Source organism: Helicoverpa armigera, chromosome 9 (genome assembly GCF_030705265.1).
Source record: "Helicoverpa armigera isolate CAAS_96S chromosome 9, ASM3070526v1, whole genome shotgun sequence".
In the NCBI taxonomy this organism is placed as follows: domain Eukaryota; kingdom Metazoa; phylum Arthropoda; class Insecta; order Lepidoptera; family Noctuidae; genus Helicoverpa; species Helicoverpa armigera.
The window spans coordinates 8,622,827-8,650,716 of record NC_087128.1 but is presented as its reverse complement, the minus strand read 5'-3'; the positions used below and the strand labels follow the sequence as shown (position 1 = coordinate 8,650,716).

Genomic DNA, 27,890 nt, shown 5'->3' with positions numbered 1-27,890 from the left:
TCTAGGCTCTCGATCTAATGAAAATGTTGAAAGTTAACCACACCATAGGATAATAAACACAAATTGCTGTCAATACAACATAAACGACAGCTCGTGCCGTAAGAAAGCGCGATATTAGCTCCATTATAATGAGTCCGGTAAGCATGTAATGAGAAGAACATTTTCTTAAGACTTTCCTACTCGTTTAACCATTTTAATAGGAAAAAGTTCGTTCCGTGATTTGCAATGAAAATCGTTTTAGTTTCTCAATTATTTATATTCATTCCAATGCATTTTTTATATAAAAAAAAACTTAATAACCTTTAGCACAGAAAACTTATGTAGCCTACTTTACATAGTTGTACACCAACATTGGTGTTTCTTGGTTTCAGCCTCATAATTATTATTTAGGTACCTAATTAAATAAACATTTTACTTAAGCATAATAATGTATTTTCTTTGGCTAGCACTTACTTAGTTTCTTTAATTGATTAAAAAATAATATAGATAGGTAATATTTAGCACCTTAATAATTAAACAATTCGTCTTGTACTTCACTTACGTAAAAGCCTCTCACTATATTTAAAATACCTACCTTAAGTAAACAGACAGATTAATATTGATCTTGATTATAAACAGAGCGAAAATTGCGGAAGTTACATTCCTAAAGCATAATAGCAAATTACGAATGAATGTCTATAACCATAACTAGGTAAATTGACCATTAAAATAACTTTGGAGGGGCCGAATACATGAGTACGATTACCTCTAAGTAAGCGCGGAAGACATTTGCAGATATACTCTTACACATAACGGGTTTCCACACAATTGCATCCGGAAATGTGCGTTCAAGACTATCATATGCTTGCGCAGGGATGCGTTCGTTCAGTTTTTAGAGAATCCGGAACCAACTTTCGATCCGTTCTATGCGTCTGACAGCACAGCACACGAGTTTCATCGTAACTATGAATTACAAAAATGTGCACGATCTTGCCGCTACCGAAACATATAAACATGCTTTGAATACCACAATTAACTATAATTAAGCATCTATACACATAGAAGGCATGCATGCGCAAAATTAACGCGTGCATAGTTGCAAAAGTACTTTGTATTCAGTCCCCAGGTTTCAGTCAAGTTTGTTACAGTTTCCTTGCTTTATCCTCGGTGCTGGCTACGAATGAGCCTGTCGAGGGAGTTCCAACTGCAGGAGTAGTCAATTTGGAGGTGTCCGTATCTGGACAAATGGAAGTTATCCGGGGCAGTTTTTGGGAATGGTCGCGCCCAATCTTCGTATTCCGGAGACAGGCTTTCGTACGCAAACTGCTCGTATGCATCGGTCATTCTGTTAACATAAACATATAAATTACCTTCATGAAATTTCTCGATATTGATTGGTTTAGGCAACTATACTGTACAATTAATTGCAAGTAGGTAGGTGGATAGGTATTATAAAATCGTGCGTAACAGAGAGATCACCAAATATTCATGAGCCTGACAGATTAATGTTAAAATCACCATAATCGTTACACACGCACGCAATCTCTCATCAGTGTCAAGTCAATACGAGTGTTATGATTGCAAGGCGGATTAGATAACCGGACTATTTCCTAGAGTCGTCACTTCGCACTATTTCGCGTTATGACGATTATGAAGAATACGCCCATCATGAGTGGCATGACTGACTTTCTACCTATCCGCTAAATTTACCTCACAAAGCTTGTGTTCACGTAATCCGTGACTAGAAAGTGGTGTGCTACCCGAATAATTGCTCTAATGCCTGTTGTTTAAAAGGTAAACTATGTTGTCTTACGAATTCCTTCACCGGTTTATCCAGTCTGTACAACTTTATTCGGTAGTCGATACCCATCAGAAGTCATTTCGTAATTGCTATTGGAATCTAATTGTTGGACGCATAAGGAAACGCACACCTAGCGCATACATACATCGTCATTGATATCAGTTTGTGGCCCAGTGCATACAAAATAACTGTTGGCAAATACCGGAATGGAAAGTAAAATTGCACGGGCTGCCAAAATTAAAACTAAGTAAGCAAACGTAACTCTTAAAAACAAAAGAAACCTTGTACGATATGAGCGACGTTTACATAATTAGCAACAGCATTGCCCCCGACATGCAAGTGTGTGTAACTGTCAAGGTGTCATCTATAACAAAAATTAATAATCAAGTGGTTAATTGTGACTGCAATCATGCAAGGTTACCGGCTCCTTATTGTTATGCTTGATGTTGTGGGTGTAGGGACACACCATGAGTGATTACCACGAAGAACGCCCACTACTAAGGTCAATGTTATGAACAAGTTTCCCTACATACATACATGAGCCATGCTACATTCTCACAAGTGCAACTTTCATTTGTAGGAAACAAAAAACTGGTGCGCGTTCACACGACGGATGTACAATGCTTGTTATTATAATACAGAATCGCTCGCCTCACACTGCCTTTGCCAACGATTGCCGTTTTTGCCGTTGAACTTTCCGTGGAAGCTAAAGTCTCGCCTAAGTGCTGGGAACGCGAACTTCCCATTCACAGATATGCAGTTTGAAATGGCAAGTGGCGAGCACGACTCAACTTTATTTTACCCATTTATGTATTACACTATGGTCATCCTAATTATACAAGACACAGTGGTGGGAAAACTTAGCAAGATGAAGTGCACACGATTACTCAACTCAGACATTCTCCTGTTTTATTCGTGATGCCATTTTTTTTTACTATAGATAATCCTGGATCCTATTTAAAAATCGAATGCCATATCAATTCATCAAATTCCTCCGTACTTAATGACCGCTAAAAGGCGGTGATCATTAAGCACTTAATATGTTGTATCGAGTATCTCGACTAACTGGGTGCTCAAGTAGCACCTATTAGCCAGTTTCACTATCAAGAGTGTGAGCATTAACTATGATTACACACACCGCCGTTGGCTGTATAGCAGATAGTAATTACGAGCAGTACAACAAGTGTAGAAATCCGCAGATGTTACCCGGCCCGTGCATGTCTATTATTTATCTCATTAGTGTGAAAACATCTTCGTGCTTAGTCCGTGGCTGTTGTCTATAGTGACGCGATGTCGTGACCACAAAGCGTAACTCTTCGATACTTTGCTGTTTACAATATTTTTACACATCGTTATCTCCCTGATCTACGACTGCAGCGCATGTTTATTGAGTATGCTCAACGCATTAGTATTTTTCTTGACGGCTAGACCTTTACTTTTTTTTGAGTAGGTAGGTAATTACATACTTAAGTACTTAAAATACATATTTTATCTGCTGTCATCAATACTACCTCAAAGTTATGGAGATACGACATCTAGGTCTTAGAATTAGGATGTGTTTTTTTCGGTAAACGGACTGCTGTTTCATTTACAATACCAACCTGTGCACTTCATGGAGTTTTATTTTTGCTGAATTGCTAAAGGTTCTTTTCCGAAAAACCAAAAGTTAAATCATCAACCCTGATCTGATATTTTCGCTCACCGTTAGTAAATGCCAGTATCGTGAAACTTCGCTTTTGCTAAAGGTTATGTAAATAGACATTAAAGTTCTCATTGAATAGATTACGTATCCACGTTTTTACCTTTTTTACTGCACTTTCGAGTACGGAGAGCAATAATTACATACGCATTAATGAAGTAATCAGCCACCTTGAACGTGCTTTCAAATAAGGCAGGTTATAAATAGACATGCACCCCATTTCGTTTTGTTTAGTGGCAAGGTATAATTTCCATGCAGATTCATTAATGTTTTTTATCATCTCAGACTAGGTAGTTTTGCTTTTTATAGGTCTACTTATTTTTACGATTTGTGCTGATGCTGCTCATTCATTAGACACAGTAACAGAAAGCTATCGTCCGACTTTCGTCCCTTATTTTTTTGTCAAAGAAAATAAATGCCTACCTGGAGTGTCTTCTACTATTGGGGTACCCAAGTCCTGCCATCACATATTCGGGAGGATGTGAGAGGGACATGCGTGTTCTGGGGGGCGGAGGCATGTATCCTGGCGGTACCACACCACCGTACAGTGGCTCGTAAAGCATCGGGTGGGGGACGTACGTCGGCTCGTCCACGAACATTGACCTTCTTCGGTCTCCTGAAAAGCAAAAAATATGACTACCCAAGTAGCATTTTGTTCCATTTAAGAGTACACATTTAGTTCACAGGTGAACTTAAAGCATTACTACAGTTCACTCGTGATGTATTAGCTGCATTATTGCAATTAATTACACCTATACCTGTCTAAGGGACTTATAGGAGTGTAGAGTAATACTTTTATACGGTTATGGGTGTTATAGTAGTCTAACAACTATCCTTTAGTCAGCTTTCTGACTAAGAGCATTATAGGAGGGTAGAGATACGGCAAGCGCTGTTTAACGGCCTATTTGTTCGATGTTATAGATCTAGCATTTTAATAGAACACTTCTGGTCATTTATAAAGCCAAAGGCTGTTATGTTTACTTCTTTTAGACTGTTATACAGCCAGTAGCTGTATTAGGACTTGTTTGTGATACTTAAGATAACCTTTTTTTTACTATCTGTACAGAAGTGTTTAAATGATTCACATGTGGACTGTAGGCTGTTTGAAGGACTATATAACAGTTCACATAGCCGTATTTCATTTCCACCATTTTGTTCTACGTAACCTACAATATTTACCAAATAAATCTACAAGATTAATGCAGATTTATCACAAAATACGCAGATAGAGCGAATGAGTTTTGGTTTCATGTTAAAATTAATTACCGTAGTATAATTATAATGCTAATATAATATCAAAAACTGAAAATGAAAACTTTCCTCTCAGCTAGTTATAAATATTTCAAAATGAATAAAGCGTTTTTACAGAGGCGCGTGAAAATTTTAGTTGTCAATATGTATATATTTCACGATAAAGATGCATTCCCATGGCATTAACATGATATAGTACATAAAACAGGTACTACCACGTGTTATATCATAATAATAATCCATTGGAGTTAGTTTGCCCCGAATCCGTGCACTCCGTACAATTGTCAAACTAATATATTAAAATTTAGAAGTATTTTAGGACACAAGTGAATTTAAGGTAGCTTACTGGAGTACTTTTGTCCGATTTTAACTGTGAAGGCTGTGTATTTAGCCACTAATTACTCTTTATTACACTCATGTATGTTGTATGGTTCACACTGCGTTCCATATAGTGCCGTAAGTCAGCCTTAAGTCCGACGTTACTACTTAAACTGCTATTATAATGCTATTATTCTTCTAATGTACAGCCATAGTGAACTCAAGGCTGTCTAATTTGTGCCCAAACTGGTTCAATAAAAGCATTATAGCAAGCTATACAGCTCTTATACAGCTGACATACACAGCTTGTAGAGTACATGTGAACGACTAGACATCTTATATAGAACCCCGAATGCTACTTGGGATAAGTCTACGAATGTATGAATAACTAGGTACCTGCAATTACCAAGATTACATTCCTAAAGCTGATTTCGGATTTACCTACTATTATTTTAGAATGCATCGCTGAAATATTTCAGTAATTTATGTAGGTATCTGAAGGTTATAAACGCAGTGCGATATCGATCTAAATGAAAATAAGCGTGAAGATACAGAAGTAAGAACAGATAAGCGATAATAATGTGAGTCTTGACTTGATTTGCTTCTGAGGAGTTCCAAAATAAAGCATACATAAGTTTGGATTATTTTATTTTGTTATTAGAACAATTTTTAGGTAGGTACCTACAATTTATGAATGATAAAACAAATTGGTATGAAAGTGTTAATGTTGTGTATAAACACACACGTTAATAGATAGCTTAGGTATGATACAAAATCCACCTTCATTTAAAAATTAAAAAATCTGCCTAAAAGCTCAGGCAGGTTACGGTAACCCAACAGTGGAGGAACAACGTAGTTCGTATTCTTTTGCATTGAATGGATGCAGTGGCGGATTAACCCTATAAGCACAACAAGCACGTGCTTGGGGCCCCTGTTCTCCAGGGGCCTCCATCCTCTGCTGGCGTTTCATTTTATACCTACATTTTATCGAGATTCATCCGCAATATGTCCGAAATCACAAGGCGCAAGCAGTCCGGGAGTGACCCTTCATACACCCCCGCCTCTAAACTTGATTGGTCGCAGTGCTGTTGATTGTTGTACGATCGCAGTGATTTTTTTTTCAATTGTGCAGTTGTTATACAATTTTTTTTCAGCTTCTACTCATCGTTGGGCAAAGAATTAATAGGCAACGATAGCGTTCCGAAGTCGCTATCGTACAGTCGTTGGGAAGCTCACGCTGTAACTACGAGTGCAATATAACAAACATATCCGAAAATTTTGGATGCTTTAGATCAGTGGTCCTGGTGGTGGTGGGCTGGTGGTGCCTGGAGGCATTCCAAGTGGTCCGCGGACCACCGGTTAAGTCCGCGGACGTTGTTATCGATCTTACGTTATCCATCTTACTTGTCCAACAGAAAGAAATGAAGGTTTGAAATGTAGTCCTTTTACGAAATTTTAGTTCTGAGTCTTAAAACATACCTAATCAAGATTTCCCGCTCGCTTCGCTCGCGTTTTCAAAAACTATATGTCCTCGTTTTTACATTTGTCAACAAATTAAAAGTTAAGTACGTTTGGGCTACATTGTACGTAATTTTGGTTCTGAGTCTATAATAAAAATCATTAAAATTTCACGCTCGCTTCGCTCGCGTATTCAGAAACTATGTGCCTCGTTTTTGCATTTGTCAACAAACAAAAAATTAAGTACGTTTGGGATAAATTTTACCTCCGTACGAGTCCGAAAAAAATTTCGCGCTCGCTTCGCTCGCGCATTTGAAACTACATGTGCAACACGCTCGCTTCGCTCGGTCAATTTCTTCAACCTTCTATTTCCATTTAAGTAATAGGGGGTCTACACAGGCTCTGTGCTTAGGGCCTCGGATACTCTTAATCCGCCACTGAATGGATGGTTAATTTTATATGGAATAATAAATTGATGTCATCCGCGCCTTAATAACTTTGAATATAACGGATCCATAAAATATTAGGTGATACCAAATACAGGATTATGGATCTAATAGCGTAACGAATTTAAAATTTTATTTTATTGTAAAGTAGCTTCAAGAAGCCCATTTTTTCTGCATGTTGCATTTCTTAGACTGCTAACGAACACAATAATTATATTTACATTAATTAATAATTAATTAACAGAAATAGTATAATTAGACTCACTGTAAATTAAGAAATATTTTAATGAGCCTTCATTTAAACGAAAGTGAGATTTAATAACTACATAATTTTATTGTGAAATCAATTAATTCGTCATTTTCAATCCTGCATTCATTAATTTTAGCAGGTATTTAACGTTTGACACCTAAGTACTTATGTATTTAGGTGCTGATAATAATTAAACAGGTTAGTGCTTACTTATAGGTCTCTCTCCGTATATTGCAGCATCGGGAGGAAACTCTGGTACAATAGTTCGTGATGCTTTACGTCCATACATCGCGTACTCCGGCGCAATTATTTCTTCAGGTGGAGATCTTTTCCACCTTGGCGGCGGCAGCGGCGGCTCTTCTCCAGAATCATAGTTTTTTGTAGGGACGTAATAAAAACTAGCACTGACTGGCTCGCCGGCAAACGAATTGAAGTTATCTCCTTGGCTGGACTCCGCTGTCTCCGCTTGCATCATTCCGTAAGCCTCGTTATCCCAGGGATCCAGATACACCCGGTGATTACTCGGAGGCGTTTGCGCCTCTTCCCCTTCGCTGTCAAAGTCTACAGCAGCCCAGTAGGGGCTGCCCGCGTGTCCTGGCATTGTTTACAACAAAGTTATCACTGGCACTGTATTTTGAGCCGTCACAACGATTCTAGGATGTTTTGCACACTGAAGCACCAGTCATTTGGACACATAACTATCACCACACGTTCGCGCGTTCCATCCAGATATGGTTATGTGTGTAATTTATATGCTTTGCTTGAAATAACTGATTGTTATGCTCAGCACGGATCGCGTGGACATTCGACAAACGAACGATGCAATCGGCGGGAGAGTTACGAGGCACATATGCGCGGGCGCACGCCGCGGCACTTGTCTTCAAATGGCGAGGCGTGTGCGAGACACCGCAACGAGTGCTAGAGAAGATGCAATAGATATTAGAAATGTAAACGAACTGAGGTTCACACGCAAACTTTGAAAGCTATTTAACATAGTAGTCTATTTTGATAGTTACCAAAACAATTATTACGGGATAGCAGGGTCTGGGTGTAGGTAGTTATATAACATTGCTTATGCTTGTTTTCAGTAGCCATCCCAGGTACTTAAAAGCGAATAATGATTAGAGGTAGGTACCATGATTATAATGTAAGTGGGTAGTTATTTTATTGGTGTTAAAGCATTGAATGCATAAATACCAGGGACGTGTGATGATGAGTATTACGCAAAGTTATGAGTGGGTGATGATGAGACATTAAAATCTTAGTGGGCGGGTAATTCAAACAATGGTTGAACATAGATGCCTACTGTACTACCTACCTATTTTAAATCATGTTCAGATTAATTAATAAATTATCCGATGATACTAATATCTAGCCTTCTTGACTTACCTACCAATGTGCCTATTTGTCTTGTAGTCGTATTGCGCGATTGCTGTTTGCGGGCTCGATTCCCGGGTCGGACCGAAATCGCTTTGTGAGTTTCACAAAGTCGCTCGAGGTCTGGAAGTTGGTGATTGATATGTACCTACCAACACCCGTGAATACCATTGAAGGGCACGTAAATGTTGGTCTTACGCTTTCTGTCACTTTTTCTGTTCGAGGCGAATTGCCTACATATCCATCTGGCTATGAGATAGGGCTGTACATGAGTAAAGACTGCAGAGCGTATGCGTACGCGTTTCATTCATCATAAAAGAACATAAGTAGTTACCTACACACTACACATACAATTTTACGAGTTTTTTCATTTACTCATGGCAACAAAATAAATTACCACATTTAATGAATTTCTACCATTTGTAGAATAGCAACAATTTCGCTGTCGTACTTCGCGCCAGAAATGCGTTAAATGTCAAAATGTGTTGGTTTTATTTCGATTTTGAAATATTCTGATAACTTAGTTTAACGTAAAATATAATCGACCAAGTACGTTGATAAACTTGTTTTTAATACTACAAACTGTTATACTTCTTACATTACGATTGTACTATATATATTTGTGTGAACATTGGCGTGGTTTTGTTTCCTACTTATCTGCGGCCGCCTGCCGTATCTTTTTTTTAGAACGCTGTGTACGAGTGTATAGTAGCTTTGATGTCAACGAGTTCATCCTTTTGCAAATATATACTCTAGCTCGATTGTTGCAACTGAATTGCGTCCATATAGGTGTAATCAAGCAATTAGCTTTTAATACTTTTTCAGAAATGCCGGAAGAAAACATGAATACAGCCATAGTATCGGCGTTGGAAGGTTTAGAACACTATAGTTTAGAGAACCATTTGTCTAGAAGCAAGAATTACGGCTTGATACAAAGCGCTCTTGATGCTGGAGATGAATTGGGTTTGGAAGAAACTGAGAGGTTACTGGCAGTGTGTGTACACGACTTGAAAGAGGACATGAGACACATAACTACCATCATGAACATAGTATCTGTTATATTGTCCAGAGTCTTGGTAATTCACTTAGTTTATATACTTTTGTTCATTTGTGCATGAATTGAAATGTCATTGTAATGTTTGTAAACAATTTTCAGGTGGGTAAATATGTGCAGCGTCCAGACTTGCTGCCTTCAGCTTTAGCAGTGATATCTGTGATAAACACAACAGCTTTGATGAGTAAAGTGGAAGCGGTGAAGCTGTTGTGCTTTGAGACATATCTGTCGTACCCTACTGACACACTCATTGCTGCAGCAGAGCATCATGAAGAGCACATGGAGATGTTCAACCTGTACTGCCATATGAGGATACCTCCCACACTAAGATTGCAGGTATGCTGTTTTTGTTATAACATTTCAAAAAGTTACAGCTTGTTATTTTGAGTTTTTGAAACTATTGACACTGTTTCAAGTAGCTTAAATTGTATGAGCACTTATAAGTACACATTTAAAATGAGAATAAGAGAAATGTTGCTAACTCAACCTATGTACATAGTAATGTCAGATCACCCCTATTGAACATGTTATGAGTACTAACTTACTGACAAAGCATAATCTAAGTATGTGTAAACAAAGTATTGGGTTATAGTGTAACTGCAACAGCATTACACATCATTTCATACTAAGGAGTTGGATGTTTTAAGTTTTTGTGCATAACCTATGTGTAAACAATGTATTGGATTATAGTTTACTGTAACAGCATTGTAAAGTATTATATTGTTTTAGTGTATTGCCAACCATTGCCAGCTGGTAACAAAGCAGGTTTAATGTCATTTACTATACATATTGCAGGCATGTTTGATTCTTCACAAGTACATGAAAATCCTGCCACCAGAGAAAAAAAGGCAATTTATAGACAAAGGAGTATCTGTTTGGTTCTCAAAAGTAATTCCTACAATAATGACTCATCTGACTACAGTGCCCACAGATCATGAATTGCTTGTAGAGACACTTGAATATTTGACTGAAGAACTCATCACTGTAGACTACACTGGCAATCCCCAGTGGAAAAGTGTTCTGGAGTGTATTTGTAATGGACAAAAGTAAGTAGAAAATATTGCAAAATTAACAAAATAATTGTTTAAGTTGTTTGTGTAACATTAACTTATTTACAGAATTGTCATACAATTTTATTCAAATTGAGTTTACAACAGTGGTAATTATTTTATCTGCTTAATAATTTTCAAAAGTTACTATTGAAACAAAACAGGATTTATCTACCACATTTCATAAACATTCCATTTCTAGGTACCCAAGTGTGATGAAAGGTCTTTTACAAAAAGGAAGTATTTTATGGCATAGACTATGGATAGTTTTTATAAGACTCCTTAAACATCAAGTGACTGAACCACAGGGGAGCGTAGGAACTCCCATAAATTCTATGCTGCCAGTAGTTGAGGCAGCATTCAAAGTAGATGTGGCCAACAGATGTAAAGCATTTGAGTGTTGGAATGTACTCATTGACAGTTTCTCCACTGAAACAAATGAAAGCAACATAAACAAAAGAATTAAACTGCTCATAATACCACTCAAGTCAAACAATGCTAAAGCAGAAGTTACGGCTCTAGCTAAGTTTAAATGTTGGTGGCATTTAATTCAGAAATTCCAGAGCAAAGTAGACAAGTTTATTGACACTATTCTTGTTTCATTTTTGCATTTCTGCTTTGGAAAACACAATGCCATAGATAAATCAGTTTTAATACCTGGACAAATGACTGTGACATTGAAAAAACAATGTATACAAGCAATGGTGGATATGGTAGGCCATGTCAGTTGTAATGGCTGCACAAACTTACCTAAACTAAAAGGCAAATTGATCAACACAAAAAATCTAGTGGATAATTGGAATCATTGGATCTTCTCTTTGACTTCAACCATTATGATGTCAAATACTGATCATGGTTTAAATAAACAACAAATGACTTGTTTGTGGAAGTCATACCTTTTCACTATTGGCGAATTACCTGAAAATAATATAAGAAAGGATCTTTTTAATGAAATGCTGTCCATATTAGAACATCTTGTGAAGGTAATTTTGATCATCAAAACGTTTTCTTTTTTAATTTTCTACAATGGTGTCTTGTTAATCAATATTTGTTTTTTAGCAAAGTGAACACAACAGTAAACTGGCTGTTTTAGTGTTTGATGTGTTGTTACTGTCTTTATTTGATGAAGATATGAGAATGAAACAACTCTTAATGATCAGGAATGATTCAAATGAGTCTCTATGCAAAGTTATAACTTGTATATTAGATCCTAGATTGCATGTTGCTCGTCAAAGGTAATTGAATTACTATTTTAATTGTTATATTTCTAATAATCTGCAGTCATATATTACTATTATTATGATAATTTCAGTTGTGATTTCAAAGAGATGGTAACAACTCTGAGACCAGTGGTGAAGGTGATATTAGATTCAGGGTTTGGTTCACCGACATTTGCCATACATTTCCTGCTGAAGAACTTGACTACAAGCAACATATCTTGCATTGTATGGACTGCTCTTGCAGAGACAGTCAGTGAGTTGCCACATAGCATGCTCAGTGCAAAAAGTTTGTCCAATATGTTGCTGTGGCCATTGCCATTGATTAACTCATTTACCCAAGTATGTACATTTTATTTTATAAAGACTTACAAATACATAAATACCTTTAAAATATTCAACCAAAAATGCTTATTTTCAGCTAAAACCTCTGGCCATGACATGGTATACAATGTATGATGCAGTTTATTCAAAAGTCAAGCAGAATGAGGTTTTAGAAGAGGCAATATCAAAATTCATTTTTACTGACACTGAAGATAATAAGCCTGCGATATATTTTAAACTGTGTGTCACAATCGCTGTAATAAAGCAGCAATTGGCAGTTGGTAAGAACACATCTTGTTTTTAAATAATATTTTTGATTAATGTATGAGCAACAGATGATTAGAAAAGGCATTCATAAAGTCCCATTAAGTGCTAACTAAGCTCAGACTCGTCCCAAGACCCGCTCACTGTAATCTTGGTGACTGTAGCTTCAATCTATTGATCATTGTAAAGTCAGTGAGACAGAAATACCTAAGTGAAAATAAAATTATTGCATTACTTTAAAATTATTATTTAGTTTATTGTTTCTGATAATGTAATTAAGTACCTAAGTTTTTTTTTTTAATATGTAGTAATCTGTATAAAATGCAATAGTTTTGTTTCTGTAGCAACAAGCAATTATTAACTTGAAGTCTAATGTGAAGGCTAATTAGATTTACCTAATTGTGTTGTACAATATTCTATGAAAAGTGGCAACTTGGGTTCAGCTTGTTACTTTAATGGGTGTTTGATGATTCTTTAGTAATATGATGTTGCTCCAAAAAGCATTATAAAATAATATTTTTGTTTTTATTTTATTATAATAAAATGTATTTTTGTGTAGGTAAAGTATCTGAAAAGGAATTGGAAGTACTATATGCTTTGACAAGTCGCATTGATAACTACCAAAATTATGAAGGTCTATTTTTTATGCTTATTGATAGAATTTTTTCTACAATAAAATCTATCAAATCAAGTTTGAATGAAACTGCTGCTCGGTTTATATTACTCATTATGATGAAAACATTGAAAGTGATGACTCATGCTTGCAAGAAGATGAAGACAACGGTATGTCAAAAAAAATATACATAAAGATTTTTCCTTTTTTGAATCTGTATGTTTTAAGCTAACAATACATTATTTTTGCAGGCCTCCCTCATACTGCCCCTTGTTGAAAGTTTGTTGAAGTTTTTAATTGATTTATTACAAGTTGAAAATGACAGTATTGCATATGACGGAATAATTCCAGTTATAGCTGATGATTTATGTGATTCATGTTCATATCTATCAAATCAGCCTTTAACTAAAGCCTCAAGTCTTATTGTCATGAAAACAATAGTATCGAAAATTGATGAAACTCACATAAGCTATAAAAAAATTAAATTATTAGTAGCTGCTATTGAGAACGAAACTGCATGCTCGGACAAAAATAAATTCACAACACCTAAAACAAAAGAAGTTCCAAAGAAGGCCAAGAAAATAGAGCCAAGCATAGTTAATAAGGTTGTCGACAACGGTGAAATATATGAAGTGGTGAAATCAAACTGGAAATTCAATCCAAGAAAACTAACTGAAAATCAAAAAGAGAAATTACAAAGGAAAAGAGATGACATTCCAGCTTTGTATCAAGATCTATCTCAATCTCAAGATGAATTTAAACTGGTCTCCTGGAAGACAGACTCACAAGACACATCCAACAGCAGTAAATCAGAAAGTAGATCAAAAACTGGAGATAATGAAACTACAACCGATATTCTCACAAACTTACCCAGTTCTAATGATGTGTGTAGTAATAAAATACTAGAAAACTTCTTTTCCGAAAATATCAAGAGGGATGATGCTAAAGTAACAGTCTCTTCAGATAAGATTGTTAATAAAGTTGAACCACCTGTTACTCCTAAAACTACTAAAACACCGCGCATGGCTTTAAAAGACCGCGTCTTTCGCAATGTAAGAAATCTAATAGAAAAGTCGGGAGACCAAAAAGGAAATAAAGATTCACCTATGGTACTTAATAAAACTGAATGCATTGCCAAGTCTCCGACACAATCTAAAAGAGATGAAACAGCAAGTATTGTTAATTCAGCTCCTCCAATGTTATCGGCTGATAGACCGTCACGAGTGAAAAGAAAGCCAAAGAAGTTTGAAGAGCTGCTGTTATTAAATTCGAAAAAAAGTCGCCAGTCTTTACCAGTCCTGAAATCGAAAGATCAAGCAGTGCAGTCTAATTCTACCACATCTACAACAGACAAATCTGATAGATCTGAGAATAATGACAAGGAACTCAGTCCACCCGAGTCTGAAAAAGATGGAAAGAAACCTGATGATTTACAAGTGCCAGAAATTCAAACTATTTCTGAGGTTGATGGTATAGTGCAGATTGATGAAAACCCACAGAAAGAAGTGTCTAAAGTCAGTGACGAGACTGTCAGAAAAACGACTGACGTTGAAGAAGCAGGAAAAGAGACTGTCAAAAAATCGACTGACGTTGAGGACTCTGGAAAAGAGACTGTCAAAAAAGCGACTGACGTTAAAGAAGCAGGAAAAGAGACTGTCAAAAAAGCGACTGACGTTGAAGAAGCAGGAAAAGAGACTGTCAAAAAAGCGACTAACGTTGAAGAAACAGGAAAAGAGACTGTCAAAAAAGCGACTGACGTTGAAGAAACAGGAAAAAACACTACAACCTTGACCGTAGATGATAGTATGGATATAGCGGCAAATGATCAAACGCCAACTTCTAAAGCCACGAACGTTGAAAGAGTAATAGTCGAAAATAAGGTTTCTAGCGTCAGTAAAACAAACACATGTGATGACAATAAAGACAAAAAACCTGCCAAAAGGGGTAGAAAGCCTCGGGTAGTCCAGGAACAAATTTGCATTGTTGAGAATAGTGAAAATTCTCAAAACATAGATGAACAGTCAGAACAAATAGATGATGAATTAGTAAATGAGAAAAACGATGAAAACACTAGTAGGAAAACAAGTCCGAGCTCAAAAGATGCTAAACAATTGTCAACACCTCTAAAAGTAACAAAAACTACGGAGAATGAAGAGCAAAAGTCAACTACCAAAAAGAAAAGCATTAGAAAATCGAGAATTGAGAAGGAACTAGCAATAGACATGGTTGAAGGACATCCATTCTTAAAAATGCAATCTCAGACAAGGCTCACCAGGAAAGCTCTTGAATCCACTGGTGGACGACGAAAGAGTTTGTTTGAGAAGCTAAATAAGTCAAAATCGGAAGTTAGTTCTGGCAAAAGTGACAAGAAAAGTAAAGAGAAAACCAAAGACAGTGATAGTTCCGCAAACTCCTCAGTAACTGTTGAAGATAGTGAGGACAAAGATGTCGAAATGAAAGATCAGACTTCATTTTCAGATGAACTCCCAGACTCCGAAGATGTTATTGAAAGTTCACAAGATTCCACAATAACGACGATATCAGTGAAATCTACGAAAAAGTCGTCAAAGAAGATTCCTGTTGTAACGTTAGAAAAAATGAATCTGTTTCAGGATGTACAGAAATATACAGTTGAATCTCAGAGCATTTTAGACTGTGCAGTTATTGGAGTACAAGAATCAACCAAAGTCAATGAAGGGAATAAAGATGACAGTAAAGATATAGAGTTTTCCCTGAACAAAACTGTTGCAGAAGATAAAATTGAAGCTAATCTTACAGAAAATATGGATACAGAACCAATTGATGACAAAGTGCTCTCTGTGATTATTATAAACGATGATATTCCAACGCCGGTGACGATCAGCAGTGATGAAACCGAAGTGGGCCCTGAAACTCAGGAACTAGCCGAAGCTGACACCCAACCGACAGATCCTACTTCCTTAATGGAGGTGGACAATGTACAGAAAGATACATCTAATGTGACAGTTATAAATATCACCAATGACGATTGCAATAACACAGACAAAGAAGGATCTTTGACTAAAGATCAAATAGACGAGAATGTAGTAAATCCTTCTGATAATAGAACACTAACCTTATCAGAGTCAGTCTGTGCAGAGTTGGAAAAAGAGAGTGGCTCTTCATCACCTTCAGCAATTGGAGATGAGGCTAAGCGAAAACAAGATTTCTTAAATAATACGTTAGAGATATCACCGATTAAGAATATGAGCCCCGAAAGAAGTACAAAGTCACCGTCACCTGAGACTAGTAGTGATTTTGTGGTCATCACATTGTCATCTCCTGTGCACAGTAATGGCGAACCTTATGAAAAAGGTGGGTCTCCTGAAGTGTTTACAGAAGAAAAAGTGTCTCCAGATAAAAGGGATCTCTCTCCGCCGAGAGTTGAAGTTACTGTGACCAATACTAGCCCTAGTTCTTCTCTATCTCTCAAGAAAAACAGACCTCAAGTGCGCTCTGTAGGTCGAGCAGCGCAAATGTTAGGTCTATGCTGCGTCCCTGATAAAGTGCAAGCTATAATAAATCAAGAAAAACTTGAAACAGAAGAGATCAAAAAGACTAGCACTACAAGTACACCCGCTAGAAGAAACTTACGAATCTTATACAATTCTGTAAGTGAAAATATTGAACCGCCAACGGAAAATGAAGACAGTGAACATTTCCTAAAATTCCGGCGATCACTGCCTGCAGTCGATAGCAGTCCAGCAGGTCCCATACTCAAGAGAAAGCTTGTAGAGATTGCTGACGATGCTACGATATCACCAGCCAGTAAAGTGAGTATTATTATTTACTTAATATCAATAATGACTTGTAACAACTAAAGGTCTATTTACTAACACGGTTATATTTTTTTCAGAGAAAAAGAGTAAGCTTCCATGACCCACCAGTGTCTACTACAGTATCAGTTCATAAGTACATTGAACCGGGCGGCGTTCGATCTCCACAAAACTCTGCACATAAACGTCTGGAAAGGCAACTGCGACAGCATACGCCCATCAAGTCTCCTAAACGTTTAGACCATGTTTTCAAACTGGACACAGTATTAAATAAAGCCATAGAAAGTTTCTCAGAAACTGGTCCTGTTTCCACTCCAGATGACACTCAAGCCTTCTCTCTCGATGAGATGCCTGTTGTTGAAATTATTAGAGCCAGTGAATTAAATGACAGTGATCCCATATGCCTAGACTTAGTAGATTGTAAGGATCCTATAGACAACATAGCCAGCGAATTATCTTCGTCAGCAATGAAGTCATTGCTTGTTAAAGAATTAGTTGGTAAGGTAGAAACAGTTGGTGATTTGGCAAAGATGACAGAACTTGAAGTAAACAGGTTGTGTATTAAAGCTCCTAAAGTTAAAGTGGCAAAGAAAGTATTGTCAGATTACGCTTCAAAGAGGGTGGAAAAACCATCTTGTGATATTATGGTGACGATTGATGAGGCTATATTTGACGAGCCTATGCCGGAGCCCCAGCTTAAAGGCGTTGAGTGTGTTGACAGTGAAATGCAAACCGTCACGAATGCTTCCGTCGAGGTGGAAATGCAAACCATGGTAACGCCGACTGCTGTTACATTTGTACAGACTGAGACTACTTCAACTGTGGATACAGTTGCGCAGACCGACGAATCGGGCAGTAAATCTACTGCTGATATTGTTAAATTAGGTTTAGCAGAGGTAAGTCAACATAATTTATTTTTGAGAAAGAACAAATTTTATTTCTTGTCTATAATTATTAACATTTCATAAATACGTTATTTATTTATTGCAGAGACCAGACTTCGTGGATCAAGTTGGCATACAATTAGAAGAGTCATCTATCCGGCAGATTAGTGAAAGGTTGCCTATCAGTGCTATAACTGACGTGTTAATGAAGAAGGTCACACCTTCTGACGCTAAAACTCTCTTAAACAGAGTACTAGAGAAACAGTGGAATAAGGACCAGGGAAATGATAATCGCAGTAGTAAAGAATTATCATTCATCCGAGAATACATGTGTGACAGGTTTGACCCCAAAGATTTGATTTTGTTCTGTAGTGAAGTCCTAAAGTCTGTGTATGATACGCGCTCGCCTCGTTAAAGCTACTTTACAATACCGTAGAGTAGTTTGTATTTTGCCCGGTTATGGACTCAGTTAGATACCCAAGTACGTGGCTGTGTAGTTCGTTTGACTGATTGTGTCAAAATGTAGAGCAAACGCAGTCACCCAGTATGTCCATACTTGGTTACAATGTTATTGTTTCAGACTGATCACATACTTTTCATATCATATTATCTCATTAAAATGCGTGATTATATATCAGGCGACGACAGTACATTACATTTAATATTTGTCATTATGTTTTTACGTTTATTTTATATTGTACATCCAGTAGCGTAGTATTGCGATGATATGTTTGTATGTACTTTTGTATTGTGCCTTTAATCAAGAAGTTTTCGTTGAATGCGTGTTATGTTTAAACTTAGTTGTAGTCAATCCACATAGGTACCTTATTGTGATAGAACTATATGATTTCAAAGAGAAGTAAATAATAAACAAGAGTTAATAAAACTAATTTTTATTTAATGTAAAACAGATAATATTTACATTATTCAGTCATGATGAGCGACCGCTAGCGATCACAAAAATATATTCTTACATAACACACGGAACAAACACTAGAGTCACTTGCTGTTATACCTACCACAAAATGCAATGACAAGCACATCTTGTCAGACAGAACATAAATTGTATTTGTATGACAAAGAGTTAAATATTAGTTGTAGAGTAGCAGTAAACATAAACGTAAGACAGGGATGGAACATGGCATCGAGATAATAATATCACAACTAATATTTACAGCAACCCATATCTAGACAGGTAATGGTTAAAGCTTTATTTGTATAACATGAAGACTTAAAATGTTTCAGATGTTGGCACAATAGAAACTTTTTTGACAAAAGTTTGGGTTTTTGGACTAATTTGTCCTTATTTCAATTTAACGACTTAACTTGCATTTTATATTAGTTGTTCAGAGTACCTGAATTGATTATGAGATTTTGTCATGGAAGGAAAAGTTTCTATCGCGCCTAAACCTTAGACACTTATTAACACACCTCTTATATATCACCCTTCCCTTTTTTATCACACTAAAAATAGATGTCTTAGACTACAGACCCTATGGAAGCCAAAATTTGTATGATTGCCGAAAGCAAGTGCACTGACTGAATCAGTAGTTTCAATTGTTAAGTTGTAGGAACTAGTTAAGTATGTTTAATAAATTATTTTGTAAAAACAATACATATTTTTCACTTGCTTCTTTAAAATATGCGTGTACCTATTTTTTCATAGATTTCAAGCCACTTTCACATTTGTGGGCTGTATCGTTTTCAAATTTTTTGAATAACAAACGTATTTAGAAACGATGTTATCGATTACAAATCCTTTTCAAAATGTTTTTTTTCCATCATTGTAGAGAAAACGATATTTGTTTATTAGTTCGCATTTCAGAAAGCAGCCTTAATTTCAATATCAGGATTTTTGGGACGTTTTGTATATGCTACAGTATATTACAGTTCAATCACGTATAACTATTACATATGTATTACTTTACGGCGGCTAACACAGTATTCTAGGCAATTTGCGATAAACAATCATAACCACTCATAATACAGCCTTGTACCAAAATCTCGAAATACTCATTAAATTACGGGTTATTTACTAAAGTATAATTACATATTTTTCCTCCCGAATCAATAACTTACTTACATAACAATAGCGTTATTGAACCGATCGTACTTTGGTGTACTACTGAGCTTTTTATATTTATACATATCAAAATTTATCTTAAATAGAGACAAGAACGTAAAGCCCAGCCTATCTTACATGCAGTTGTTTTGTAAAATGTCATTTGTAAAGTTTTATGGGAAACAATAGCTGGAAATATAAAAATCTTCACACGACCACCACAACTACACCAGTAAGAAAGCTGATAAAGGACTACTTATTTTGATTTTGGCATAAGGCTTTTATACAAAGCTCCATTTATAGTTCTAACTACACGTTGAAGATAAACAGTTTGTATCACTCCATGTAACACTTGACACCTTCAAGAAAAAGTGTTCATCTATCAACTCATTGTTCTTCACTTTCTAGGAAATTAGACTACTGATTTCGTTTTTACGAAAGTAGCATAATACTTTGGTCCATAAATTGAGCACTCGATAAAATTTTAAATATTATTTAGACAGAAGTGGTCACTGTCAGGGAAAACGCATTTCTGCGACGTAGTCTAAATGTTCTAAGTTCTGATGCGAGTTGGAGCGGCGGGGAGCGCGCGAGCGGTGGATGTTGTGGTGCGAGTGCGCGCGCGTCACGCGGTACGTGCCCTCGCGCCGCGGCCCGCCGTCGCTCGTCTTCCGCGCCGACACCCACTCGTCATCGCGCGTCCGCCCTGCTGCCGGAGGTTTCCGGTAATTGTCGAAAACCCGGCGATTGTCTTCATAGCGTTGTCGTTGCCAATTACGATCCATATCGTGACCGTAAAGATCTAATTCACCGGATGGTTGAAACTGGCTAGCAGAATTCTGGCAATAAGCAGATCGCTTCCACCCGTCGTCATATTTTTTCCGGCCATTCTCATCGTCGCCTAATTGCCGGCGTTGCGACTGGTTGGAACTACTTTCGCTAGTGTCTTCGCCTGACGTGCCTATTCCTAGATCTTTGTCATCGCCATAAATCTTGTAGATACCATTCGGGTTCAAATTCTTACCGTTGTATATTTGATCATTGAGAACTAGCTGTGGGTGAGGCATACAGTAAGGATTGGGGAAACATTTCTCTAATTTAGCCATTTTGACATCATCGGTCCTTCTGGTGCAAGAACCAGGACCAAACAGAGACAAAAGTACTGGAAGTAAGAAGAGGCCGTGCATTGCTCCAAAGAATATGACCATGAAAACCATTTTGAAAAATACGGAGAAAATGTAACTGTCAGCCAGGAGCAAAGCTATGACACCGAGAATTGTACTGAACGATCCTTGAACTATGGGCAACCCGAGGGAGTAGAGACATTCGCTGACTTTATCGTCAGGGGACTTTGCCTTGGAAGCCATGTACGCGTAACAGATATGCGCAGTGAAATCAACGGAGAAGCCGATACACATAATCAAGTTAATCATGGATATTGAGTCAAGATTGATATCCCAAAGGGCCATGTAACCTACTACTCCAATTTCAATGGATATTATACTGAAAGCCACCCACAGAGAGCACAGGATGTTAGGGATGAATACAAATGACGTGATCATCATCATAAGAGCACCGTAGCATAAATTCTGAAGTGAAGTCGGCCTCACAAGTTCGAACTGAAACAGAAATAACAGTATGTTGGTTATCATTTTTTCAATGTACCTGTCTGAATCTTACGTAAGTATACATATAAGTTTTTGGACTCACCTGATCGAAAAAGACGAAATAAGGATGAAATACAGAGGCATTCAGAGGAGACTTAGCAACAACGTCTCTTAGTGCTCGAACCATTTCTTTCTCGTGGTTTGTTCCGCTGATGTTGACTGCTTGAACTAGAAATCTTGAAGCTACAATTCGATTTCCTTCATCGTTAAACTTCACGTCTAGAGAGAATGGGTTTGCTGGGAACAGCCACAACTGTAAAAAAAAAAAACAAAATGAAGATCAGTTCTGAGATATCGGTTACTTACGGCTTTTACAAATGAATTTATTCGTTTTCTACTCACTTCTTTAAGATTCTGAATGAAGTCATCCTCATTATCGATAGTCACGTTCAAGTAGTCGTTGTTTCTCGATACGTAGTCGACGAAGGTTCGAAGCCAAGACTCTGTGTAGAGCGAGTTTGATATGTACGAAGTGTTCTCCAAGCTCTTGGTCAAAGCTTCTACCTCATCTTGCACTTTTGGATCAGAATAATTGTATTCTCCACTTATAACCACCTAGAAAGAATGTAGCTATTTAGTTATTATTTGAATAGACGTACCTACATTATTTATTGGTCGACACGTTTTATGAGCGTATGCTCCTTTATTACTCAATAGAACATTTAAATAAGTCGTAACATTCAATGAATTACCTATGTTTTTTAATTCTGTCCGTAGGTACATAAACAATTTGCATCTATTCTAAGCAATGCATTCTAAGGATCATGGGTTAACTTCAGTATCTCGAAGTGTTTGGTATTCATAAAAGCTAAACCTACTAAAATATCGTGCAAGTACTCAAAATCAATTACCTGAATTCTATATGGGAATTCTCTGTAATACAGATCTTCACGGTCAAAGAACTCAACAGAGTATGAATCCACTTTGGATAACTTCCTTCTTTCTAACCCTTCCTTGAGATTGGTCACACCGTACCCTGCTCCCGCCAGGTACGCTATAAACACCACGATAACTAGGGCTTTCACGTAGCCGTTGTTCAGCAAATCTGCCATGGTGGTTCTGAAGAAAGCCATGATGCAATGCTCCTTGTTGTCGATCGGGTTATCAGGATCGGCTGCGTCTATGCCTCCACTGCAGAATATTCTGTACATCCATGATTTTTCTTCTGAAACAAAAAAAGATTTGTCAATTGAGCCGTCATGGTAAAAGGAAAATTATTCCACAAACAAATCATTGGAAAATTTGTGTATGTAAGGCTCACCTTTCCTGGCCCTGGATTCTGGCAAAACCTTCATCCATGTTATCGTATGTCTATTTTGTTTTTCACGGTAACCTGATATGGCGACACATCCAGCGAAGAATGTCAGATGCCATACAAATGTGAAGCAAACGGCGAGTCCTGGAATATACGATGGAGATATTTTTTTTTAACATAAAAGCAAGAAGAAATAATTAGAAGTCTGCTTGAATAGAAGTGAATGAAGAGTGAGGGGGTAGCACTTTTTTCTTAGGGAGTGGATAAAAATTAAAATTGATTTGAACTTACCCGAGTACATGCAGAATATTTGTACCGACGGGAATGGAGAGAAAATACCGATGAAGAATGAGAGCATGTCTGTGACCGAGGTAATTGTGATAGACACCGCTGCTTCAGACAACATGATGGCCATTCGCTCCGGCACAGGGAGCTTGGGAGATGCTCGCCTCCACGCCGCCAACATCACGAACGTATCGTCAATACCAATACCTGAAACAGGAATAAAAACTTACAAACATTTCTAAACACGTGGTCTTTCAATGTGTGACACAATGTAGGTGACTAGGTGTATTCATAATGGAAAAACGTGACAGCAACAAATTGCACGTTTGTAATAAAACGAATGGGTTAACTTTCTGAGTAATTTTGTAGATGGTCATTCTGTAAGAATTTGATTTAGGTGAACTGGAAATGTGTGCTGTGAGAGATTGTCAGAGTCAAGCAAAAATAATGGTTTAGTAATCAAATGCAAAACTTACCAATCATTAAGAAGGGTGCAGCTAAATTGATTCCAATGAAGGAAATGCCTAAATATATAGCGCATCCGAACGCTGCTGCCGTGGCCATCACAGCCGATATGTTGCCCAGCAAACCCAGCCATGGTTTGGAACGAACCCAGTCGCCCATCATACAAGTCACGATGGAGAATATCCCCATGAGAATAAAAGTGGAACTGAAGAATGGTATGACTGTTCTCGTGTTCTTCTCAAGTTCGTGGTCGAGGGTTCGGGAGGCAAATCGTGCGACGGAAATGTGCTTGAATCGGCCTGTGTCTTCTGCTATTCCTACTGTGTCCAAAAATGCGTCTTCCCATGCCGCACCTCTGAAATTTATTGAGAAGATTTGTTATAGTAATTAACCAACGGCGTCAAGTAACATATTATATTATCCGGATAGTGCGATAAACATATTTCTTCATAATACACTGAGCAGGAAATTAATACCTTTCGAAATATTTACCGACAATCTAAAACTCTCCACTCGCCTTTCCATTCGTATTCTTGTCGAATATTACGCAGTGTTTAGTATTCGAAACGATTTCTTAAACCGTGTCAAGATCGAAGTCCTATTATCTAAGTTACAGCGTTGTGTATTTACACAAAGTGCAATGCTATTGAAATTCAAAACAAGTCATTAAAAGCTAAATGAAGCAGAGTAAACGTAATAAGTACTGATCAGAAACTATAGAAACGCTCATTGTTTCCTTCAAAACATAATGACCGCTACAATCATCTCTTCCTTGTATTGCATGCTTGCCTATTTTGAGTACATACGCACAGTTATTTTAAAGGATATCCTCCATTACGTGTAAGATAATATTGATCTACGCACGATCTGCTTGACTGTAAACTATGTTTACTATGCTGATAAACGATTCAATGATTTATTAAATCGACGATTATTTTTTATCGGTCCGTCGTTCTAGACTTTACTAGATACGATCAAAATTATATCTGCTCATGGAATGGGTAAATATCTGGATACAATTATACAAATTGAGGGGAAAAATATCTTACCTCCCGTCTAGCTGTGCTTTCGTGTCCGTCCTCACGAACCAGACGAGCTGAACCGCAGGCACAGACACTATGATATCGTCCACGACCTTGGAGCCCCCGAAGAACACCGGGAACGCGTGGGCCTCCCATGTCACAGGGTTGAACATTATGGGGAACGTCAGGTTTAGTTCGCCTCGCTCCACCTGTCGGATCAGAGGATAAAATAAGGATCCTTAATTTATTGTTTACAAAGGACTGTAACTACAAAGAAGTTCTAACGTTTCGATTTCGAATTATTAAAATTGTGTGTACAAAGCTCATGTTATTATAACATTTGGAAAAGTGTACTTAAATGTAAACTAGCAGGTAAGCAGTTCCTACCGATACCTTGCTAACCTTCGAAGTACGCCGGAAATGCGCTAGGAAGTAGAATGATTGTTTACAAAGGCATGAGAGGCTCTCCAAGCCTTTAGTACTTCCCAATGCAAAGGTAAAGGTTCTTCAAGCGGCTCAAAGGGCAGGCTTGTTTAGCGGAGGCGTGACATTAGTGTAATCACACATACAAAGAATTTCCATTACTGAGGAAGGTACATGACGAATCCTTGTGGGTACAAGATCTCTCGAGAAGGATGCTTAGAATATAAATGACGGCTGACACATTGTTGTGCCTTGTTACAGACTAATTGTATGTACTTTATGTTGTGCTGTTTTTATTGTAATTTTAATAACAATAGAAAGGTTACCACAAAAGTATGTGTGTAGAGCGTAGCTATATTTGCCTAATATTGCAGTAACTGAAAATTATACCGTAACATTGCGTATGGTACTACTTGTCATTGTTCTGTTTTAGGAAAGACATGATGGTATGATGTAAACCCAATGGATTACTGTGTGCATAGTTATGTACTTCATATATGACATGAACTTGTAATTTCATAGACGACGAAAACAAACGTGAATTGGAATATTTGCCCAAAAGTATTTTGCAATCGCGTGTGAATTTGACCATAATTTTATTTATGAGGTACCTTACCTACTTACCACAATCATGATTTTGCAATAAAAGAGCTGACAAGGGCAGTGAACGTTTTGGAAGAGTACTTTTGTTGGTGTATAGTAACGAAAATGTGCCTTGATTGCACCGAAGTATTATGGAAATGGCATGCGGTTAAAGAAATTCGAGGAGTCATTATGGAGGAGTGCGCATTATCAAGATGACATCGATTCCCTTTGAATAATGAATTAGTTACTGCTCAGCGTGCGGTCTGTGGTTTATATCACATAATGCATGTGATCAAGACTGTTAAAGTTTAACAGGCTATTGTATCGCCAAGTTTAAGGTTTAATTGTAGTGATTCATGGAACGTTCTGTGACTTACCGCGACCGCCTTGAGTCAGTGTGAGAATTTATACGAATTGAATGTAAATCAAGTGTCAAAAACCCATGGTATTGGCACGAATTTCCTGATAGCGACAAGGTCATTATCATGCTTTGCCATTGATAACGTCCTATTGTTCGGCGATTAAAATAGAAAGAATTTGTTGCTACTCCCATGTCTGTTTCTAAACAAAAAAGATTTTCGAGATGCCATATTACTTATTCGAAACACGAAAGCAATTCCGTTGATTTGAATTTCAATAAAATTGTCGCGTTTCGTGAGAACTCTTATTTCAACGTCATGGTTGGCGTAATTCTATTTTAGTTTCCATTTGCAATCTTGTGAGCAATTTAAATCGTGACAGTTTTCTATGTGTCCTAATCCCATTTGAAAAATAGTTTGTTGATAAGCCACGTGAGTTCAATCAGGACTCCGGATTGCTTGTAATAAAGTTGTGGATACGTTTTGCCATCTGCAGACATGGGTAGGTAAATTGAAATTGCATTAGAAAACGTGTGTATCCACATACTGATATGCTTTTGTTTTCTGAAAAGTTAAAAGTGACCATAATCTTAGGTATTTCATTTTTTTACTGGCTTCAATTAAGTAGGTAGGTATTGTACATTAAAAATATTTATTGAGAATATCAGTAATAATAAATGATAACCATAAAACGATCCTTACATTGAAAAATGAGTACTGAGTAGCAAAGGCATGCACACCTGTTTTCGAAGAGAAAGTCCAAAGAAATCGAAAGCATATTGTTAATATTCGTATGTAAATAGGACACTTGTCGGTCTCAGTTTTACTTGACACATTTGCACGTGTTTTGTTTAACTGGTGTGGTACTGTGGTAGGTAGCTGTCCGCGGCAACGAACGCATTTGAAATTCTACATAGGAAGGTGTATAGAAGATCAAAAGGTAAAGTTTCGCAGAAAGGGTTCTGGAGGGATAATTAGTAATAACTAAGTTAGTGGAAATTAAAAATTAGGTCACCGCAAACGGAAATACTTTCTTTCGCAAGGCAAGGCAATTGCAAACATCAATATGATCATCAAATCTGTTTAGTTGGGTGAGGCACAAAGGATGTTCACAGGTTGACACAAGGACAAATGAGCAACAAATCTAAATCAATGTCCCGTTTAAATACAATAATGGCCTTTAGAATTTTCTAGAATTCCATTAGGGGGACGCCACTGATAGTCCCAATGACGCAGAAGATTGTTTATGATGAGACCGGTGTTGCTCGTATTATAAATTTAGGCTCGCAGTGTACCAGACGCTTCGTATCGTTATCCTACACAAAGGCGTCTCGTCTATCAGTAAAAAGATGTACCTGCTATTAGTAAATTGTTTTTGTAGTTGTGTACTGAGATTTTGCTTTTCAATCATGAACAATAATGTACATGTTTTTTTTGTCATGATCTCGGGCACGGCAATGCCTTGTCACTTGATAACATGAAGAACTAGATTTTGACATCGATTATTGGTTTGGTGAATAACGACCAAATTAAGCATCAAACTATTATAAGTGTAGGTACTCGATATGGTGCATTTAAATTAGTTTGTCCTTACCTCGCCAATAATCTTGTCCAAATTGAGAATGTCGTTGGTGAAGCATTGTCCTTCCCAGCGCGCGCACTCTTCCTTATAAGTGAAGGTTTCTCCGCTCGGTAGCGTCACCGTCATGTTCTGAACCAGCTCATCCAGCTGTCGCAGTTCCTTCCACACTTCTGTTCGCAGCATGTTCGTGTTATTGTCTTTCGCTACGATTATTACTCTGCCGAATCGTCCTGGAAATAAGACGTTAAGCAATACTAAGCGTACTTTTCTAGAAGTTCTCGTCACACGGCCATCTCAATCAAGGCGTAGATCCTTGAGTGCGAAGAATACAATGCCAGGTTTTTTTGTAGAGTTCAACGTTTCGCCAAATAATTGCCAAAACGCCTCAATAAAGAGTGTCAACTCAA

General features: G+C 37.4%; 3 protein-coding genes across 4 annotated transcripts in view; 1 reads left to right on the top strand and 2 right to left on the bottom strand.

Annotated features, from left to right (window-relative positions):
- Positions 1-235: 235 nt before the first annotated feature.
- LOC110372593 (uncharacterized) lies at positions 236-8,246 on the bottom strand. The gene is made up of 3 exons (XM_049839226.2): positions 7,413-8,246; positions 3,903-4,095; positions 236-1,324 (listed from the first exon to the last, which is right to left on the bottom strand). The coding sequence occupies exons 1-3, from the start codon at positions 7,801-7,803 to the stop codon at positions 1,138-1,140; spliced, it is 771 nt and encodes a 256-aa protein (XP_049695183.1). The 5' UTR covers positions 7,804-8,246; the 3' UTR covers positions 236-1,137.
- A 752-nt stretch (positions 8,247-8,998) lies between these two features.
- LOC110372587 (telomere-associated protein RIF1) lies at positions 8,999-19,391 on the top strand. The gene is made up of 12 exons (XM_021329396.3): positions 8,999-9,128; positions 9,405-9,655; positions 9,736-9,969; positions 10,429-10,679; positions 10,885-11,665; positions 11,742-11,917; positions 11,995-12,241; positions 12,321-12,504; positions 13,047-13,270; positions 13,352-16,891; positions 16,975-17,790; positions 17,885-19,391. The coding sequence occupies exons 2-12, from the start codon at positions 9,407-9,409 to the stop codon at positions 18,191-18,193; spliced, it is 7,011 nt and encodes a 2,336-aa protein (XP_021185071.3). The 5' UTR covers positions 8,999-9,128; positions 9,405-9,406; the 3' UTR covers positions 18,194-19,391.
- Positions 18,656-27,890, bottom strand: part of Ptr (Patched-related) — a 37,103-nt gene continuing 27,868 nt past the window's right edge. Inside the window, exons 3-11 of one of the 2 annotated variants that reach the window (XM_021329398.3) lie at positions 27,496-27,713; positions 24,562-24,743; positions 23,524-23,867; positions 23,054-23,254; positions 22,769-22,906; positions 22,359-22,672; positions 21,850-22,062; positions 21,551-21,760; positions 18,656-21,459 (exon numbers count right to left, since the gene is read on the bottom strand). In XM_021329398.3, coding sequence (XP_021185073.3) covers positions 20,356-21,459; positions 21,551-21,760; positions 21,850-22,062; positions 22,359-22,672; positions 22,769-22,906; positions 23,054-23,254; positions 23,524-23,867; positions 24,562-24,743; positions 27,496-27,713 — 2,924 coding nt within the window. In that variant the 3' untranslated portion in view covers positions 18,656-20,355. The remainder of the gene's footprint in view (positions 21,460-21,550; positions 21,761-21,849; positions 22,063-22,358; positions 22,673-22,768; positions 22,907-23,053; positions 23,255-23,523; positions 23,868-24,561; positions 24,744-27,495; positions 27,714-27,890) is intronic. The other variant, XM_021329399.3, reaches the window with a different exon arrangement.